The sequence below is a fragment of the Cariama cristata genome, unplaced genomic scaffold (assembly GCF_000690535.1).
Source record: "Cariama cristata isolate BGI_N322 unplaced genomic scaffold, ASM69053v1 scaffold12481, whole genome shotgun sequence".
NCBI classification, from domain to species: Eukaryota; Metazoa; Chordata; class Aves; order Cariamiformes; family Cariamidae; genus Cariama; species Cariama cristata.
In genome coordinates, this window is record NW_009601064.1 from 1 (window position 1) to 21,874 (window position 21,874).

At 46.2% G+C, this 21,874-nt stretch overlaps 1 protein-coding gene across 1 annotated transcript in view; it reads left to right on the forward strand.

Moving 5' to 3' along the window:
- Positions 1–43: 43 nt before the first annotated feature.
- Positions 44–21,874, forward strand: part of FAM207A (family with sequence similarity 207, member A) — a gene marked incomplete at its 5' end in the record, with an annotated part of 58,039 nt that continues 36,208 nt past the window's right edge. Inside the window, 2 exons of the mRNA XM_009710299.1 lie at positions 44–221; positions 721–829. Of these exons, the coding sequence (XP_009708601.1) occupies positions 44–221; positions 721–829 (287 nt within the window). The remainder of the gene's footprint in view (positions 222–720; positions 830–21,874) is intronic.

Genomic DNA, 21,874 nt, shown 5'->3' on the forward strand with positions numbered 1-21,874 from the left:
TGCTCCTCAGCCTCTCCACTTCCTCTTTGGGCTCTACCACCAGGCAGATCAGATCATCCACCTGGTCGCAGCGCACACAGACGTTATCCCTGCTGCCCTCCGGTGCCAACGCCAGACTCGGGCACTCCCTGCAGCCGGTGACCTGCACAGCGGCATGTTTGCGGGGGAGCTCCGTCTGGGTGGCCACATTCCTCAAGGCTTTTGGCCGAGTGGAAACCATCGTGAGGCCTCCTCTGGTTCGGCAGGGGGTCACCCCCGGTGTGGGTTTGGCTCTTTAGTTGTCAAGCTTCAGCGCCCTGTAATAATAAATTCTTCTAAGCCAAACAGGGAATCTACTGCAAAGCTTAGAGAGGTGTTGCATGCTGAGGGGACCTAGATGCTGAAGATCTGGTAAGTTGCTAGTAGTCACTGAATCTGCTTAATGTCCATCAGTTTAGGCCCCTAATCTATTCATTTGTTGCTTATCTGTATTTTCAAGTATCTGTAATAAATCTGACTTTACTCAGGATGCCATTCACAGTTCTCCTAGGAGTAATACCTGAGTTCACTTGAGTGAGGTGAGGTTGGTCTGAGGTAGAAATCTGTTGGGAATATAACAATCCAAAACGTGACTTTGTGAAACTTGCTTCTATGTGGAAGAGCCTGGGGGGGCCAGGCCAGTGGGGGACTTAGCCTGGTGGTGTTCGTACTGACTCCTGCTTAATGTTTCTTTTGGATAAGGACTGGGACTTCTCATCTTCTGGTGTCTTTTCTGGGCTGAAGATTGACCCTGATACTCTAGTAAAGAAGCTTGACTTGGACTCCCGAAGCATTGTTTCCTCCAGAACAGGTTTGTTGTTGTATTTTGAATGAGTGCTTCATTAGGTTATAAACAAAGATATTGGGGACTATATTTGTAGTGGCTGTCAGAACAAGCCCAGGAGAATCAAACCCAAACACAGCTTCCTGTGTTCCTGCAGGGGCTTTTAAAAGTAGTTTCTGTTTGGGGTTGGAGGAGGCAGAAAGCCACGTATATGCTTAGTGCCCCCGAGGTGGAGAACTAGCTTCGGGCTACCTGATGGAGCTGGCCTGTGCCGTGCAGCTGGAACCCCCACCTTTGGGATGTCCTCATGCGTGTGGGATGTCCTCATTTAGCCAAAAGCTCCTGGCTCCCAGGGGCTGAGGGGACAGCAGAGCCCAGGGTGTAACCTGAACTCCGTCTTTCCTTTGCAGCTGCTTTTGCCTCACCAGCAGCTGCAATTCATACCCCAATATTTTGTCAGCAAGCTGCTTGTTGTGCATCAACAGTGCTTTACCCGCTGCAGCCTGATCGCAGGCAGTTTTCTCCTCCTGTCTTTTGCTGTTGCTAGGTCCCTGGCTCAAGGACTCTTGGGCAGGAGAGTCCAGCTCACCAGTGAGTATGGGGAGTGAGAGTGGGAACAGGGAAGAGAAGAGAGAGGCTTTTGTTTTCTAGTCCCATAATAAGGAAATTCTCCCTCTAGCTGCTTAGTGGCAGACAGAGCTTTGTATCTGAAACTGGGTTTCACGTCTCTAAATGGAAACTGATGGCACAGCAGTCTGTCCCAGTGCAGAAGATGCCTGTGACTCCCAAATAGCTTGTTTGCAAACTGAATTAATTTATTTTCTCCTTGCAGATTTACACTGCTACTGTGACTTTGTTTTCATGCCCAGGGCTACAAACAAACCCAGTTAACCACCCAAGGGCTAGTGGTTACATGAGCAGTTGAGAGCTGTAGCAGACACGGACCATCCGTCACGTTTGGTCACAGAGTGCAGGAATGGGAAGGTTGTGTGAGGACACATTTGCTGGAGATGCTTGCCCTCCACACAGGAAACTTTGTGAAATATATTGTTTTCAAAACACTGAGCTCCTTGTTTGTAACTTTCTTGGGAAAAGGACATGTGTGCCTATGTGTGTGCATGTGAACATAGCCATCTCTTTAATTAAGTTAGACAGCACGTTGTTGAAGGCTGACAGCCTGCAATCCTAGTCTTTCATTGCAGGCTACAGCTGTACATGTCTGGTTTATAAATAAACTTATGCTGCTGGTCCCTGTGCAGTGCTGATGATGCAGATGTGCACTATCTGACTATGTTTAACCCTCTCTTGAGGCTGCGTACTGGTTTCCTGCAGACAGTGATGCTGACTGCAATGCTTTGTGCTCCCTCGCACTTTCCAGATGATCAGCTAAAAATAGCTTAAAACTGCAATTCAACGAGGCAAAAATTGTTTTGTTTTGTGTTTTTTTTTTTTTAAAATCTTCCCAAGCTACTGTGCCCTGTCTTCTTGTATCACTCCGGAGCCATGTGGAGGCTTTTTCATTATGGAAATCAATTCATTTTTTTTTGTGTTAATTCAGTGAACTGTAACTAGGCTGTGCCTACAATGGCAGACACCCTGGAGTTAGAAGAGAGATTCTAGGCAGACGTGCTTTGTCTCCTGGGATTTCTGGTCAGCTGAGAGAGAGCCTGTTCAGCAGGAAATTCAGCTTGACTCCAACCCTCCCCCTGCTTTTCTCCCATCTTCCTTTAGCTCAGTGCACAGGGCAGGAGGGTAGGATTCTCCTACACATTGTTATTTTAAGATTTAATAACAAGACAAAGAAGTGTTTCTCTCCCACTTGCTTTTCAAGCTCTGAGAAGGTCAAGTTGACAGACTGTGGGTAGGCTTACTCTCTCTGTCTCCTGTGCTTTTCATAGCTGAAGAAGATTTTTTTTCTGTCAAGGATGCGATGTGGCAGTTGAGAAAGTTGGTATGTTTGTCCTCCCTGTGTGTGCACGTTCATTCGTGCCTCACGTTACCTAAGATGGCTTCCCATTATCTAAGATTGCCGGTATCTCTTGTGTTTTGTGTTACGATCTGACTGTGTGCTGCGACACTTTAGGGACAGCCAGGAAGACTTCAGTGTGGGATTAAAGAGGCCTGCAAGGCATAAGTGAAACAAGGGAGTGGTGACAGGGCTTGGACCTGATAGGAAACACTCTGCTGGGTTACCAAGCCCAGCTGGCAGCTGTGGGTTTTGGCTCTGTTCTCTCTTTTCCTTAGACCCTGTATCCCTCTGCTTTTGGAGGTATAGTTCCCAGAAAACCAGCATCTCCCTCCATGGCTGTGCCTCCATGGCATTGCAGCTTAGTCGAAAGTATCTGCGTAAGATGTTTCCGGGTAAAACATTTGACTTTCCTACTACTGTTCTTCCTCTGTTCCTTTGTCCACTTGGGCTTTCACATTTTGGCTTTGTGCTTGAACTGAGGGACCCAACTTTTGTCTTGGCAGAGCCTGAGCACCGAAGCTATGTGAGCTGGAGTGCTCTCTGCTAACTCTGAAGCTGTCAGATACGGAGCTGGCCCAGAAGGATATGCGGGGTTGAGAGATTGCTTGTTGCTGGAGAAGTAAGGAAGAAGAGGTGGTGACATTGGCTTGCGGCTCTGCCTGTCAGCATACCTGCACACTGTTTAAGAGAGGATTGTGACTGGCTACATCAGCAGAAAAGACCTGGAAAGCCTGGTCTCCTCAGAACATGGTGAGGGGACAGCAGTTGCTCCTGGACCAGTTTGAGGTGGTGGTGTAAGGGGAAGAGGCAAGACAGAAAGGAATGGATGCTCCACAACCCTCCAAGTCGTCCAGGCAGCCCCACAGGAGCACAGGCCTGGCTGGCTCTTGTCCTTCTCTGACTGGGATGGGTAGGTGACTACAATGGTCACCATCATAGCCTGGAGAAGAGGAGGCTGAGGGGAGACCTTATCACTCTCTACAATGACCTGAAAGAAGGTTGTAGCGAAGTGGGGGTCAGTCTCTTCTCTCAAGTAGCAAGCGATAGGACAAGAGGAAATGGCCTTAAGTTGTGCCAGGGGAGGTTTAGATTGAATATTAGGAAGAATTTCTTTACCGAAAGGGTTGTCAGGCACTGGAACCGGCTGCCTAGGGAAGTAGTGGAGTCGCCATCCCTGGAGGTATTTAAAAGACGAGTAGACGTGGTGCTTAGGGACATGGTTTAGTGGTGGACTTGGCCATGCTAAATTTATGGTTGGACTTGATCTTAAAGGTCCTTTCCAACCTAAATGATTCTGTGATTCTATGATGCATCTTTAACTGGCTACTTCTCTTGAGTTCCTTGACTTCCCTCTCTGCTTTCTATGCCTAGGATGTACTTTCTGTCTCCCTGCTTCCTCTCTGTCCATCCTCTGCCTGTTTGACATGTTTGTGTGGTTCCTTCCTCTCTCCCATGTGACTTGGGCACTCAGGGCAGCTTTTGCAGGAGTTCTTTACCTTTTATCCAGCTGTGAAGGTGTCTGTGCTTATGATAAAATCCTCTTCTTCATTTTCTCTGGGGAAGATGAGTTGACTCTTGGTTCCTGTCATCTTTTTATTCTAACACCAGGAGTTTAGAGAGGTAAATGCGGACTGTTAGTCCAGCAGCTGGAGGAGATGTGTTTCACTCCACTGTTACCTTCCTGTGTCTGCCACAAGCTGAATGTGCCCTGCCATATCCCAACTCTTCTGAATGCCTTTGATTTGGGAGGTGATGGAGAGCTGAAGCAGCAAGCTGCAGAGAAAGGCAAGTACTTCTTTGAAAGTCTCAGATGCTGTTAGTGGTTGGGGCTAACATCTGTAGTAAGGATCATCTCTTCCAGCCTGGCCTCAACAGACTTTTTTTCTCAGGGTTTGTGTTCAGCTTTGTTGTCAAAGAGGATGACTGCCGTCTCATCATGTTCCTAGTTCCTAAGGCAGGTTTCAAGTTGCCCGGTCTTCACTGAAAGCAGCTTGCAGAAGGATGGAAGCATCGGGAGATGTGTAAGCGTGGGCCTTGGGTGCAGTGGAGGGAAAGGTTGCCTGAACTGTGGGGCTCTGACAAAGACAGTTGGGGCAGCTGAGACAGGAGGCAGAGAGGTGACATTTTGAATTCACTGAATTATTTGAGGTACCTGTAAAATCAGCTGATAGTGGCAAATGAAAAATATCTCTTGTGTACTGAATTTTTACGCTGTGCTTTGTTCTTGCAGGTCTGGTTTCTTCCAATTAAAATGCAGTCTGAGGAAGAGCTTGGAGTTGGGTTAGATTTTAGAAGATGTCAGCTTAGAGCTCAACAGTGGTCAAAAAAGCAAATCGACTGTTGGGTAGTAGGAGGAAAAGAGAGTAACCTGGAGAGCATTGTTACACTCCATAAATAAATCCATGGTACCTGCAGCTATTTGATGCTACGTGTGGCAGTGGTCCTCTTATCTGAAAAATTATTTGGCAGACCAGCAAAGGTTCAGAGCAGAGCAGCAAAGCTGCTCAGAGGCCTAGGACGCCTCTATAGTTGTTCCTAAAGCAAAAGCTCCGGGCTCCTCAGCTGGGGGAAGGCAGCAAGGCAGGGTGTGATGGAAGCCTGGAAGCTGCATGGTGAGGCAGAATGGGTGCAGCTGTCTGCTCTCTCTTCCACTACAAACCTGGAAGAAGCAATGGCAATAGCAGATGGTAGGCATGCCCCTGAACAAGAGATTTTGTGTCTCACGTGGTGAATTCAGCTCTGGGCTTCGCATCCGTGTGCGATGTGAGCGCTGGACACTTCTGTGGGTTCAGCCAGGGGCTGCATAGATTGATGATGGGGCTGTCATGGTTTCTTAATGCAAGGACTTACCTGGTTTGGGATGTGCAGATGGAGCATGGTGGTTCTGCTCTTGCTGGGTCTTAGGTAGAAAAAGGAAGGGATATCGAGGCTTGGAAATGGCCTGTAGTGTTGCAACAGGACTGGAGACAAGCTTCCCTGCCCCTGGGTGGAGGTCCTAAATGCAACGAGGTCCCTGTGTGCAGTGTGGAGAGGCAGCTGGGGGGCTGTGCAGTGGCTCAGGCCACCAGGATATGCAGGCAGGGGACACTGGCTGCTACCAGAGCAGTGTGGGACAGCTGGGGCAAGAGGAGGACCCAGGCTGCAGTCGTGGGGCTGTGTGATGTGCTAGGGGTCTAGGGGCTGACTAAACAACAGCAGAGCATCGTTACTTCCACACAATGAAAAGCCTCTTCTGGAAGACCTGCTTTGATGTGCTGGAGCCAGAGGGATGCAATTGTGTAAGAAACCAAGCCACCATCACGCTGGGGCTCGGGGGCTATTGCCTGTAGCTGCCAACGAGGGAGGAGACCTCTCTCTCTGCTTTTTTCTGCCTTAGTTTTCCTCAGTTTAATAAGTGACTAGCTTTTGCTGCTCTTTTGGCTGTGGTTATTCTGAGGGAACACGGAGAAGCACAATACGTAAGTTGGGAAGTTCAGCGTCTATAGGTTTAGCATCTTGGTTAACACAAGTAGTTGTGTGCGCCCATGCAGGTGTGTGCTGGGGCTGAAAGGAGATACAAGGAGGCCCCTTGTTTTAGGAGGATAAACTGGTGGTGTTGGTTCTTGCCAACTGAAGGCTACGTTCTCCTGAGGATTCCTAGTGCATCCGGTGGAGGCAGGGTGCGCTGTCGAAGTATCTGCTACTCCCATGGTAATGGTCCTGTTGCTTCCCTTAGATACAAGGCTGATTCAGCTGTGATCAGTGTGAGGTATCAGCTTAGACTGATCTGGCATCAGTAATTCTTGTGGCATGAGAAGGAAAGGGTGGAACTGTAATAAAAAATGTCACCAAAATGGAATTTGTTTTAGGTGAGTCTTGCATGTGTGACGGTAGAAAGTCAGTGGTCTAAAATGGAAAGTATTTCAATACGGGGAGCTTTGAGCCATGTCGTACTGTGAATCAGACTTGCTGCAACTACTTTCTCCTGCTCTGCTTCTTGTCTTTAATCATTAGCTCATCTTAACACCAGATTCCAGATGATTTCCATATGCTCGTAGGTAACAAAAACCAGCAACATCACTGTGAACACTGGAATTAAGTCCATGAGTTGCTTGCTTGCTGAATGATTGCTTCCTATCAGTGTAGTTTACTTAGCCACTGACGTAATGTAAATCAAATGCTTTGCCATAATCTAATCCATGCAAGGACCTCTGTTACTAGTGTGAGTGAATAAATCTCATCTGGGTGAGCCTCTGTAGCGTGGGAATTAAGTGTTTCCAACTAAGTCAGAAATGATGGCCTGTCGTATCAGGGGGGTTACTTTGGCTCCGTGAAGCAAGGGCCTGTTCAAGCACGGCTCTGGCAAACCAGTTGCCTGGGAATGTCTCTTTTTTAGGAGTGGATGATGAACCAGTTGTGGAATGATATGAACAACTGGACCGGCAGCTTTCTGCTTTATTTTCAGCTTCTCCAGAAGGGAACTGTGACAAGATGTCTTGTTAAGAAAGCAAAAGGACAACGGCAGCAAGTGCTACCACTTCAGAATTGCTTGCAAAACGTTAGCTTGTCACCTTGATTTCTGACATTGTCGCAAGAATAGCTTTTCCTGCAGATTGCTCTACCTCCTCCTGTGCCACTGATGAGCCAGGAAAATGTGAAACATGGATTAAACCCATTTGCTGCCTCTGGTCCTGGACCAGTTAAGGGTCCTTAAGGAGATCATAAGGTCTACCACAGAGGGTAGGTTTAGATTGAACATAAAGAAGACTTTTTTTGTTTACGATGAGGGTGGCAAGGCACTGGAACAGGTTACCCAGAGAAGCTGTGGGTGCACCATCATTGGAAGTGTTCAAGGCCAGGTTAAGGCCAGGGCTTTGAGCAACCTGATCTAGTGACAGGTGAAAGGAGGGTTGGACTGGGTCATCTCTGAAGGTCTCTTGCAACTCAAACCACTCTGTGAGTCTATGATTCTATACCGAAGTGGGGGACACAGAGTGACGTAGGACATCAGCCTGAACAGCGGTTGTGCTCGGCCTTACTGTTGCAGAAGCCTGGATCTGCAGCGTAACGTGATGCAAAGCTATAGGGGAGTTTCAGGTATGCATGCTGTGGTATCTCTGAGTTTCCCTTTGTATCTTGAGAGCTTTTGTCCTCTGATGACCAGGACCGTCTTGCAACATGGGTTCCTCTATCAGTGACACAGAAGGGAGCAGAGGAGTGAAATGACTGAGCATCTGACAAAGAAGGAAGTCCCTTTTCCTCCTGAAGAAATGGGGAGCCAGGAGAGAATAAAATCAGGCAAAGCAGGAACCTGACAGCTTGGAATTGCTGGAGTCTGCAGGCTGTGTACAGCCTTGCTTTTCTCCTTCCTTAGATGCTTTGTGAGTTCCTTTTGTTACCAGGCCTCCCTCTGCAGGGTCACTGACTGTGCCCTTCTGGTTTGCACCTCAGCTTCTGCTCTGGTGTTCCAGACTTGCTGTATCTGTTGCTTATCTGCTTCCTTCTCCTTGGGCTCTGCAACCGCTTGTCCAATTCTGTTCTCCTTTTGTAGCCTCAGATGAGAAGCAGAGAAGCTGTGGTTGGTTGGCATCATGGTCCTACCACGGGACCATGCACTAACTTCGTGTGACATGATTTGCTTTCCTGTTTTCTTTTTTTTTTAATGGCTGATGTGCCAAAATCCATGTAAGACCTCTCCCCTTCCAGCATTGCTGTTCCTGCAGTGTCCAGACTCACGGTTACCGCTGCAGTGCATCCATTGTTGTGTTGCTTGCAGAATTGCAGCTGTGGCCAGTCCCCTGTTACTCTTCAGGAGCTCTGGCAGGATGCAAATCTTTGTGTCTCATAATTTATTCTTATCTGTTCGTTGGATTTCTGCTTGTTTGTGGCCTTTAAATATTATGGCTCTTCCTTTTCTGTCCTCACCTCTAATCACGATTCTCCATGAAATGCTTCTGTGCAAATCCTGGAGTTTTGCCATTGATAGGAGCAGGTTGCTTCTGCTGGGAAGCTGTTTGCTGTGTTACTCTGCGGAGCATGGTGTGAGTCTGCCCTCCTGCTGTGTCTAATCCTAGCGCTGTGCGCCTTTTTAAGCCAGATTTTTTGGTGACGTGAATCAGTATGAACAGGCCGGAGATGTCGGCAGCCTTCCCATTGCGTATGTTTTGGTCCCTTCCTTCACCTCCTGTACAGCGTGCTGCCTGCCACGTTGTGTCATCCCCTTCAGCTGTGCCTTCCTGGGTATTGTTTGTGCAGTGCCTGGCCTTAGGAAGCTGGAGGTTTCCAGTTTGTTTTGTTCCTGTTTTTTGGGGGTTTTTTTTGGTTTTTTTTGGTTTGGTTTGGTTTGGTTTTGTTTTGTTTGTTTTTCTGGTGTGTTGGAGTGTTTAGCAATTGAAGGATTAAAAAAAAAATAAAATTAATCCTGCTTGTTTTAGTGAACGCATCCTTTTTGAGTATCAGTTTTAAGCCTTTTCTGCTTTTTCTTAATGCATGTTTGGGGTATTTTCAAATCTGTTTGTTTTGATGATTTGCCACGTCCCTGGTCTGGAACTTCATCATTCTGTTGCTGTTGCTTTTCTTCAGCATTTAATTCTGTGCTGGCAGCTGTCAGGCCTGTCTTGTATTGGTTTTGTGCAGAGCGCCTTTCTCAAACTGTTTCCCACCGTAACACTTTTCAGATGGCAAGAGGTGAAAATGGTTTGCTGCACAAACTGAGGATAACAGTGAATGTCCTGCGAGGAGCAGCGGCTGTAGCATCTTCAATGTGTGTGTGAAAATGTGACGTGCTGTGGTAGTCCAAAATGACATGTTCCTGCTCCCATCTGTCTTTGTTACTGGCTGCCCAGGCTTTGGATCTGTGTGAATTTTGGGAGCGTTGAAATGCTCTCCCTTAAGCTGGTGTCAGAGGTAGCCTGTTGGTGTTGCACTGAAATGATTTTAACATCTTTGAAAAACTCTACTTGGCACGTGGACGCTGCCCTAGGAGGAGCGGCTGTTTGAGTGGCATTTGAGCTGGGATTTATCACTTTCAAGAGTAGGGACTGGATATTGACATGGCTTTAAAACAGGCCACCCAACATTTATTAACAAAGCCTTCAGCTATTGAAGCTTGGATAAAGCTCAGCCTTGATCACTTGAAGTTACGCTCCCAGCCTGTCCCACTCATCTGCTGCCCATGATGCAGGTGATGGTGGCAGCTACTTTTTGTGGTCTCGGGGCAGGCAGAGTAGCTCTGCAGTATCCCTTGCCTCTTGCCCCAACAGACTGAGAATGATGCATGGAGTGGGCATCCAGGCTTTGAGTAGAGACCAGCTCCAGGCTTGAGGAACGTAAGGAGAAGGGCTCAGGAAAGCCAGCAACCGTTTTGGCAGCTCCTTTTTTCTCTTTCCTACTCTTATCTCTACAGTACCTTCAGCCACCCAGCAGACATTAACAGTCAAAGCACAGCCACCTTCAGCCCTGAGGACTCTCTCCCAGGGCAGGCGTGGGCTGTACACCACTCCTTTTCACCTCTCCTTCCCACCCACGTACCTTCTGCAAAGCGTCCATGTCCTTCATATAACCTGCACTTTATTACATTAACTGAGGGAGTGGTTCCTCTGCCTGTTTGCAGAAGTGCAGTCCAAAAAGCATTGCTTGATTCCATGCCTTCAGCTGAGCTGTAACTAACCCTGTCCCGGCACTGTACCCTGGCTGGTGTGACGCACCGCAGCGAGAGCCTGAACTGGTACCACAGAGCCAGAGGGGACTGACCCTGCCAGGAGGCCCTTGGTCCCAGCTGAGCTCCCACCGGCGCGGAGCAGAGGGGAGCCCAGCTCCTTTCTTGCATAGCAACAAGCAGAAAACTTGAGCCTTCTGGAGAAGGAGTGCTGTTAACTTTTGATGATCCAGTATACCACTTATTAATAGGTTTACAGACTTTGACGGTGGCTGAAAATACTTTTATTTCAGGCTTAGGGCTACTGGCAGGCTGCTTTTGGCTGTGGACTAGAGTTCCTGTTAAGGAGTCTGTGCCACGGCTTGAGGTAGAAAGGAGAAGGCAGGTGAAGAGCTCAGAAAGGTACGTGCTGGCCTGACTGACAGAGCAAGGCTGCATCTAGGATAGCCACCCTGGTAGTTTGATAAGGTCACAAGCAGCAGTTTACCATACCTGGGGAAATTGCTCTAGGTAGCGGTTTACCGTATGTTCCTTCTTCCTTGCTTTTTGACTGAAATTTATTTGGTTTTTTGACTGCAACATTAAGAGCTGCTCTTACCCTGACAATACCAGATCACCTTGTAAGGGTAGTTTTGGTGCCATTATGAAACTGCATTGTGTCTGAGAGGAGTTCTGATAGTGGTTTATGGTATGGGAAACCTCTCTAGTGAGGTCAGATGACCTCAGTTTACAGAACACCTCAAACAGAAGACTGTAGGTTACAACAACTCGCCTTAAAGCCAGAGGACTCTTCTGTTGCTTCGGTCCAAAGGATGAAAATCAGTGGGACCTTGCTTCAAGAGTCAAGTTTGCCAAGTTTTCCAGCAGAGGTGAACAGCTGTGGAGGCTGCTTGAAATGGAGGACAGTGACCTGCTGGGGGTAGCTTCTGGGAGAATTTGGAGTGGGAATCATACTGGAAGCTAAAGACACTGGTGCCTTAAATGAAAATAGTAATAACTTAAAAACAAGTAAAAAAACCCACGCTGCTTAAAATTACTTTAACAATGTATTGTCTGTGCAGTGTGGTGCCGGCTGTGAGAACAGCTGTATGAAACTCCACTTTAATTAGAGTCAGCGCAATTAAACGAAAAGAGCTAAATAAGTGTCTGAAACTTGCCCTGCTTCAAGTGCTTTGACTTCCCTTCTGGAGACAGACCATTTCCATGTTGTGAATGCCTTCTGCCAGATCATGGGAATCAGTTGTATTAATATTTATGGAAGTAATGAACTTTTTTTTTCTTCCCCTCCCTCTAGCTGTCGCTAAGTCCTTGTTGTTAAAATTAACGTTTTTTTTTTAAAAAATAATCCTCCAGTTAGCTAGCGGTCATGGATACGGAGCACTACACAAACACAGTAACATTTTCCAGAGTGCCCAAAGCTGCCAAGATGTTTGCAGGCTGCTCCAGGGAGAGGAGGCTCTCGGTAGTGGGAAGAGCTTGAAATGAGTCTTAGGAGTTTGAACAGTGTGTCAGATCCCTGCAGTTTCTTATTATGGCTGGTTCCTGTAGCTGTGCCTGCGATGTGATGCTCACCTCTAGCAATGGTGGAAGGTACATGCCTGCCCTGGAGTAGCCTTTACACACTGCTTTGAGGGCTACGTTGAAGCGGGGTGGCCGGAGAGAAGGGTAGGGCTTAGTGAGGGACTTCTTTGGTGAGATTTCTGAGGTGCTGCTCTGTGCTTTTGCAAAGCCTTCCTCCAGCCTTTGTAAAAGTTGGGTGCTCAAGCACGTGCTTTTTAGGTCAAATGTGCCAGTCCCTTGTGCCACTGAAGGGCTTGCTGAATTTGGGGCCAGCGTACCTCCTTGCCTTCCTGGTCAGGTGTGATGGGGCACGGCAGTTTGTATGTCATGCCATGTCTTGCTCTGTGTGATTATGATTCCCAAAGCTTTAAAAGGCTAATAATCAAGCCTGATACTCTCCTACTAAATCAGTTTAAAATGGTCAGACATCCTTACTTACACAACACTAGAACAGCCCTGCTTAGGAGAGCACTGAAGCTGCAGTGTTACAAAAGAGCGTTATGAAGTGAAATCGGTGCCTTTGCTGTTCTAAGAGGTGCAGTTCTGCACTGGTGGCAAAGATACCACCCAGCACAAGTCCTGGTAATGAAAACCTCTCATGAGGCATGAGAGGAACAGTTTAACACTGCATGAATCAAGAAACTGAATCCCAAGAGGGATGAAGAAGCACTTGTGGAGAGGGCAGATTGGCAACTCCGGAAGTCAGAGCCCTTCCCTTGTCACCAGCATTGGTACAGAGTTGTGTCAAGCTGTCAAACATATTTCTGAAATATGCATCCTGGGAGTTTAATATTTAATAGATGCTCTATTTAGAAAATTGGTAGAGGCTGGTAAAGGGTGGATGAGATGAGAGGTCTTCTTCTTCTGGGTTGCCCCTTCTGACTTGCCTCGACCTGCTTCTGGGATGCAGGAATCCTCCCCTTTCCTCTGCTAATACCCCTGGGAAATGCCCATATGAGGAAGGTTATTTTGCTTGGGTATTTTTTCCAAGGACTTCTATGCTAAGATTGTAATCTACATAAATCAGATTTCTTATTTACTGAGAGAGAAATATTTGCCCTGCTAGTGTGGGTCTTACCTGAATTCCAAGCTGTGTATTTAATGGTAGATCTCTCAAGAGTTGATGTCTGTAATTCAGACTAAGTGGGACCTATAGTACTATTCTATGTAAATTATCCTTTATTGGAATAGTAGCAGGTCTAGCTTGCCTGAGGTTTTTGGTTTTTAAATTATACAGTCTGTTAATAGGGGCACGGGTCCTTCAGTTACAGTACTAATGGCCCATAGCTTATAATTATGGGAAAAGACGATACTCTCCCAGAGCCATCTCCTTCTCTCAGGCCCCCAATGATTGTAATGCACACTTAAGAAATAGCGTGTAGTGCTGGCTCCTGTGCTGGGAGCCATTCCGCTCAGGGGATCCTTGGGATACAGAGGTATTCAAAGAGTCTTTGTGAGCATTTTATGGACAAAGGTTTTCTTTATGCTTCGGTAAAAATGTGTGCACCAGCTGAAGGTCTGTTTGCCCACTTCAGTGCTTCAAAACTGGCGTTATTGATGCTCGTATGTAGCATAACTAGTAGCGGCACGTAATTTGGGCTTCACGTTTTAGTCAAGTGGCTTATAGAAAGCAAGTAGGTTTTTGGGTTTTTTTGTTGTTGTTGTTGTTTTTTTAATGGAGTTTTTAACACTGTAAATCTTTATGGACATTGTCTAAGCTAAATGTAGAAAATAAGACTATGCAAGGATTAAATGCAGTGGGTACTGAAATATTCTGGGTTGTTTGAAACGGTAATTTGGAAAGGTTTAGATCAAACTAGCACTGTGGCAAATATGCCATGAGGCTAACCACAGAAAATGGATCCTGCAGGAGAAGAATAGGCTATCTAAGCAGATGTTCAAGCAAGGAGTGACTGTCAGCTGGAAGGTACTCTTGAAAGCATTATATTTAAAGATATTGTTAACCAACTCCAATGAAACAATGTTTCAGAGGGTCCCTGGCAGGGTATCTGAGGGAAAATGGGGCACACAAACTTGTTTCCTGGCCCACTGGTGCTATGTGGTCGATTGTGTGTGGAAGACATGCAGAAAATCAGTAGATTTGCTTAAAGAATTTTGGCTTCTGAGGGTATCGTGGATATATCATACCTAATGTGGCTGTGCAGGTGTGTGCTCTGGGCTGATTTGCTTCTGTCGCAGTTCCTAGCTACCTAGCTTTTTAAATTCATTTTTACTTATGTCTGTTTTCCTCTCTTTCCTTTCAAAATAAAGATTATTTGTGAATTCAGGTCACTTGAGTGTTCTTATATAACTGGGAATGGGCTTCTTTAGCATGGGTAGGACATTCCTAGCTGCGATGGGTACAGGCTGTGTCTATACATGCAGTCATTATTTTGCAATGCGCTTTGAGTTGAAATAACCTGTTGTGCCTGTCAACAGGGAGGTAGGGGAAGACTGTTCCGGACTGCAGGAATTCTGCTGACAGAAATCATGATTTTTGAGTTTAAGTTGCTTTGTTCAGCAGCACTTTCATCTTTTTCTCAGTCATTGCTTTTGATTCATGCCAGCGATTTGTGACCCCAGAGCTGGGCTTATCTGCAGCTGCGAGCATCCTTGTTGCTTTAGTGCCTGTAACTGAACGGTTTTTATTTATGGAAATAGCATACAAATATGTAGATACTGTTTATATGGGGTTATTAGAACTTCTTCATGTCTTTTCTTCCTCCAAAATAGAGGGTGTTGGCCTGTTTACCTGTGTTGGGTGTAAGTGGCAAGGTTTTGGTAGCAGGGGGAGAAGCCAGGGCTGCCCTGTTATGGACACAGCTCCAGTGCACCCACTGCAGCCACAGCTGAGCCCCTTGGCCATGATAGTGGTGCCTCTGAGAAAACATATAATTAAGAAGGGGTAAAAATGCTGGGCAGGCAGAGGAATAAAAAAAAAAAAAAAGTGAGAAACAGCCTTGTGAACCCCAGGGTCAGAGAAGGAGGAAAAGAGGTGCTCCAGTCACCGGAAGAGCCTGTGGAGAGGACTACGGTGGATAAATAGGAGGAGGAAGGAGTAGCAGAGTGGAGCTGTAACGGACCGACTGTGATGCCATTCCCTGTCCCTCTGCACTGCTCAGGGGAGGGTGTAGATGAGTCAGGAGTGAAGGAGTGAAGCGGAGCCTGGGGAGAAGGGGGGTGGGTGGGGGAAGGTGTTTTAGTGTCTGACTTTGTTTCTTACCACCTGATTCTATTTTAATTGGCAACACATTAAATTAATTTTCCCCAAGTCAAGTCTGTTTTGCCCATGATGGTAATTAGTGAGCGTTGTCCCTGTCATTTACCTTGGCCCACAAACTTTCCATCTTGTTTTCTCCCTCTGTCCTGTTGAGGAGGGGGAGTGAGGGAGTGGCTGGATGAGCAGGCTGGCCTAGGTCAACCCACCACATTACCATAGCTCAGTAAAAGTTGAGTTTAAATTTAGTACCAGGTAGAACAGTTGCTGTGTGGCTATTCCTCTGCCTTACTGCCTTTTTCAGCTGCATGTCTTCTGAGTGTTGTGGTGAGAACTGAATTCCCTTGCTTTTCAATGATACTCACAGATGTTTAAGCAAATCATTCCTCTATGTTTCTGTTGTACCTGTATACCTGTAACAACATCGTCGCCCACTATGACAGACAGGTGAAGCGTACTGTCTAACTCCGTATCATGAGGTTAGAGGATTTTCTTTGCTAGGTTGAATGAAGAGATCTAGTGTATGAATAGCATCCAGATGAACCCAAGGAAGGGACACAGGAAGCGAACGCAGCAAATGTACTTTGGAGGTAACTTCAGAGGGAGGATGGTCCTTGTGGAAGCTGCAGAGGTGAGCTGATGTACTTGCTTTTGTCCTGAAGGTCAGAATTAGGAACCTCTCCCCTCCTGCCTCTATTCAGGGAAGGAAAGGGAACAGAGCAGGACACAGCCATATACGCTAATCTAAGCTCAGGAAAGTACAGAATAGGTCTCAGGTCCATCGAGATGTTTTTCCTGCATATCTTTACTGTGCAGGAGGTGCTACCTTGCTCCAGCTATGACTGCATCACCAACAGCTCTGTAGCAGAAGAGGACGTACCTGTGGCAGAACAGAACGTATCTCTTTGAGAGTGCTCTTTCTCAAATGTTAGATGTGCTCATTAGAGGGCAGCATAACTCCTCTTCCTTTTTCTAGGTCAGTTCTATATTTTTGAATGATATTTTTCTGTTCCACAGGACACAGAACAAAATTTTCCAGTTCCTCCAGTTTTTCCTAGTGCAATAAGTGTGTAAAAGAGCGATGCTCATATGAAAATGTTAGCCAGTATAAAGAAACATAGAGCAATTATAGTAAAAACTTGCTGCTTAGAAATTTGTAAGTGTTGCAGCCTCAAACAAGATGGAGCTTCTTTAAGATTAAACCACAAAAGGCTAGCACTGTATGTGGAAAAGCAGCCAAAGGAATGTTTCACAGCTAACTTGTTTTTTGCTCAGCCTAATTCTTATTTGACTTATATGTCCATATGCATCTATTGATTTGTTTGCTGTACCCCAGCTGCTACTGCCGCCTTTTTCTGCTTGAAGAAAATGTTAAAGAACTGGACTTGCTTCATCTGAAACTAATCTTGAAATGAGATCTGATAGTATGTCCCCCCATCCTCTGTAATATCAATACTATAAATAATTATGGCACAGTTTTTAAAGGCTAAGTCAGGCTGGGATTTGGAGCCCAACATCACAATACTTAAATGCATTATTTATAATTTAACATTCATAGAAGGCGGCTGTAATGCTGTTTGACTTTGCAGCTAGTGTGTTTCTGGCTTCAGAAAAAGCTGTGTAGAAATCCTGGCTAGGAGTGAACGTCTCCAGTGCACATCTTGTAGCGGTGTTTTCCACACTGTTGACTGCTCTGCGGGACGAGAGCTGGTTGAAGGCAGCTGGAATAGCAGGAAAAATGCATTTTTCAGTTTTAGCAGCATCAGCCTTTGGATTTCAACAGATGGCTCTGATTTTGCAAGGTCCTCAGTGGAAGCAAAACTTCATTAACTAGAAAAAAATATTTCAGGAGATTTACAAATAGGTTTTGTGTCTTGAGAACCTTCGCTGAATCTTCCTCTTCCTGAAGCTCCTTGGCCTAGAGTGGTGGAGCATGTGTGAGGATTTGCTGGGGGAGACACGTCACCTTTCTCTCTCTCCCAGAATGCTAGGTGTTTTCACATTACATCCTGCAGATTTCCATATCTCCCTCTCCCTTACCCGAAGGGACATGTGTCCACCCAAAGGGACACAATAGCTGCAGGTTCCTCAGGACTTGGTAGGGGCCATATGTTCCTCGTATGGGTGGGGGCTTTTGCACAGCAGGGTGTACTTGGCTGCTGCTTTCTGTCCTACATTATTTTTTAGGGTGGCAATATCCAAGCTCGCAAACCACTGAATGGAACAGCCCTCTTGATACTGGCAAATGTTGTTCCTGGCACAGCGACTTGGACCAGTCTCACCTCCTCGAGAAGTCCAGATTGTGCTTTGCAGTCTCGGTTTGGGATCCACTGGGAAGCTGGCATTTCTTCATGTCTTTGTTGCGACACCTCAGCGAAGGCAGGACTAATGGGAAGGTCCTCATCAGGAAGGGAAAGCTGAACGAAGCCAGAAAAATGTCTCATAGCGCTTGGCAGCTCTTGGTCCATTAGGTAAAAATTAATATCCTGTCAACGGAGTAAAAAAAATTAAACTTGGTCTTACACCAAATGACACACCAGTGATGAGTCTGTAGGTGCACGATGCATGGATCTAAACCCATTTGACTGTTTGGTCCATATTAGGAAATGAGCAGGCACCGTGTTCATGCCAACAGTCCTCCTCACCGCAGAGAAATGCTCTTCCTGCCAGCATCTTCTATGCAATATGGAAAGATTTTCCGCTGGCCTTTCTTTTACAATGGAAGTCTCCCTCTTCTGAGAACTAATACGATGCTTTGCTGGGGATGCAGGTATTCTTGGTACGTATGTTTTGGGCATGGTGAGCCTAAGTACTGCAAGACTACTGCTTGGGAAGGGGCGTGTATTTTTTTTGTTAGAGGAACACTTTCTTCACAGGAACGATGCCAGACCATGTCCTCTTTAAGCATGGGGATACTGAAGTGCAGAGAGGTGAGAGGACAGGTAGGTCTCAAGGCTCTCTGGTTTGGTGCTGTGGTCCCAGACCTGAGAAGATCAAGGCAAAGCCAAATGTCTGGCAGCTTTGAAAACTGACATCAGGGAACGTCAGAGAAACACCTACTATGGTTTGGTCCTTCTCCACTCCCTGTTACTTCTTTTAATGACGTGGGTGTTCTTGCAACAGCTCTCTTCTGGCAGCTGCTGATCTCGTTGCTGCATGGGATAGACGAGGTGGTGGTGAGAGCACCCGTTTGTGCTAATGTAGACGCGGTATAAATGCTGTGCAGCAGTGCATGGTGTTTGCTGAGGCTTGTTATTGTCTGTCTGTGCTACTGGCAGGGGTGTAGAGAGCATGAAGTACAAAGTGGCGGACCCCTGTCATTATTTTTAAATTTTGCTTGCTTTAAAATAGATTCTACCAGGAGAATGTTGTTCTAGGATAGGTGACTGATCCTGTCCTGCAAGTTTCAAATAAAGAAAAGGGGAAGACATGATGACATGGAGAAAAAAATAGCTTCTGCCTCTGCTAGAGGGGCCCAGATCTTGATTTTTCTTTTGTAAAGATTCCATCTTTGTTTAGGTAAACCAAATGGACATATTGGAGTAGAGTGGCTTGCTGTAATTTAAGACTTGTTTAAAAAAAGGGAATTGTCTTGTGTAGTATCATTGTGGATAAGACAAAGTGTCCCCAGCAAAGTGGTCGAGCCCAGCTTTGGCAGGAGACGAAGAATGCCTTAGGAGGTCTGTAGTGAGGTAATGATCACGATGATCTGTCGAGGGGCTTGGTAAAGCTGCGGGACGGTGCCCGTGTGTCCCCTGGAGCCAGGCAGAAGAGGAGCGGGGCTGGTGGATGTCGGGCTGTCCAGGGGGGAAGATGCTGTGGGAGTGTCGTGTGTTGCATAAGATGGCAGAGCTGGTGATTTTATTAGTGCCTCAGGGCTTTTGGGAGCTCTAAATTGTTCGCTGGAGCAGAAGAGCAGTTGAGACAGCACAAAAGCTGCAGCCACCAGAAACGTGGGAGGCTGGAAGAGGTGGTGAAGCAGTGTTTGGACCAGTTCCACTTATGGGGCAGTCTGTGCACCCATGAGGAGGGAAGGAGACTTGAGGTGCTTGGGCACCTCCTGGAATGAGTGTTTTCATGGGTTAGGCTTGTTGGACTGTGTAATCAACACCACTACCACACAAAAAATGAAGGTAGTTCACCGTGAAATGTTTGAATGCTAGAATTAGTAAGACCTTTTCAAGGTTAAAGGGCCGTTATGATCATACAGTCTTCATGCAAACAGTGGATCACCTTTGTGTTTTAGGGGCTTGTGCTTGGCATCTTCAGTCTTATGTTGTGGTGAAGCGTTTACTTATCAATGGTAATCAGTTTTATAACGCTGTGAAGAAAAAAGTCAGCTTGTTTTTGGTCTGGACATAACTTGCCAGCCCTTTGAGCTGGGAGGGCTGTGTGCTTATGTCGAGCAGGAGTGGGTAACTGGGTTCAGCATGTGTGCTTCAGATTGGGATTGAGTTATCTCTCCACCCATCGCAGACCAGAGTAGTGTGGATTTCATGCCTTGTACTTCTTCAGTTGAGAAGTATTTGCCTAGCTCCATTCTTCAAATGCTTTCCAGTTTTGAAATCTGCTATATGTGCTCCAAAAAAAGGAGAGAGGAAGAATGGGCAATGAGGCTCCAGCAACGTTATGCATTGCTGATCCTGCATATCGGTTGTTGCCCAACTGCATGTAGGTAAAGCTGAAGAGTGAGTTGGGGGCTGGAAGTCAAATACATGCCTGTCACAAACAGTTTGGGAAGCTTTCCCGAGTATTCTCACCCTCCTTCCTTCTTTATGTTAGTGTTGCAGTCCTCTGTGTGTGCAGCAGTTTATAAAGACACTTACAATGCAAGTGGTGTTGGAACTGGCTGATCAAAATGTGACCGGGATCAAGCTAATAATTCTTAGATTATGTAAATAATAGAAGTCTGCTGGCTTTATACAGGCTGAGTTGTTGAGCTCTTTTCCATGTCTAAATCTAAAATTATCTTGTATATGTTGAGTAAGCAGGCTATCGTGTAAAAGACATTAATATGATTACATTTAATATATGGCTATTCAGTGGTAGAAGATACAGTTGGACTTTCTGTTCCCTTGGTGCTCCCAAACTGTTAGGCGTTTGGGTTTCCTGGTGTGCAGGAGCTCTGACAGCTGCAGATGGTGGGATTAACTCCTTGACGTACGGTTGTGCAATGGATAGGACAGCATGGGGAGGGGGAGCGCACTACACTAATCTGCCACAAAGACTTAAAAATCAAGGGCAAGCTCTGACATGTGATTACTTTTTTCATTTCCCTGTCAATGCATGGAGTGTTGGGAGTGGGGAAATGAACCCACGCCACAGGGAGCCTGAGAACAGACACGTTAAAGAATCCAAGGAAATCTGCCAGGAAAGGAGAATTAATCAACGGTTAAAATAACCTAGTGGAAATTTTGCTGTGGTACTAATGAGCTCTGAGTAAGGTTCAGAGTAATTACTTCATGAAAACTGTGATCGGAGCCGTAAGGAAGCATTTCTGGAAACTGCCCCTGCTTTTCTTTCTGCTGGTGCATAGGCATTGCCTGAGTACTCAGAATGTGTAGAAGGTGATGCCAGGGTTCACTGAGCTTCTTTAGCACAGGGGCAGAAAAAGCACACGTGCCTCACCTCAAAGGAAAAAGCCATTAGCCAGCCTGGAGATATGAGCTTGTAACAGCGTCTGCAGTCAAATGCCATCCTTTCAGAGCATTCGAGTTTATCTGTAGATCAGTTTTTCAGCATTGATGCTAAAGGCGTGGAATATGAGCAATGATTAAATGGATCAGAGCTCTTTTGCCTGGAAAAGATGACTGTCTGAGAAAAGAGAAGCTGATGAAGTTTAGTAAAATATGATTGCCACAGAGGTGAAGAGAGATTAGATTTGTTCCCAGTCTCTTCCAGTGAGGTAAGTGGAAGAAATCAAATTAAACTAGAAGATGCTGGGGTCAGGATGGGCAAAGATCCTGCAGGAAAATGGCAGTTAAATTATAGGACTCCTTGCATATAGGTGTTCTGAAGTTCTAGTACCTTCATGGGCTTCAAAGCAACAGGTCAGATCCCCCCAAATAAAAATACATTAGGGGTACTAAATGTACCCGCTGTATACTTGGGGATTCATCACTTGCCCTGTTTGGCTTGCATGAAGCTTTGGTCAGGCCTGGTATGTTCTTAGCCCAAGGGTACTATTTACTAGTGGAGAAGCTGGACACCAAGGCTCAAACTCAAATCCTCAAAGTGCCTTCTGTTAAAGCTCTGCGAGATTTTTGTGCGTAGCTTCTGCTGACGGTTGGCAGGATCAGTGCTTGCTCACAGGACAGAGCAAAAGGCAAGAGGGAGGCTGGCTATGGCTGTTCCCAGTGTGGTTTATGTTGGGCTGGCTCCATCTCTTGTGCATGTCACGTCTTGGGGTTTCCTTTGCATTTGCAACCCTGGCATGCAATTGCAGGGGATGTCGTATCTCCTAACTTGTGCAGATGCTTTAATCATGTCTGCTGTGTAAGTGGGTAGTGCTATGGAAGGGACTTTTTTTGTTGAAACATATGGGCTGCTAATCTTGAATGATTTGAATGCCAACCAATAGTGCCTGTCATTCTCTGGGGAGCCGTGCAAAGAGGAGGTATTAAAATGAAAACCACCAAAAGGATAGGGGCAGCAGGCTTCCTGGAAATATGCAAGAGGAATGTTGGAGAT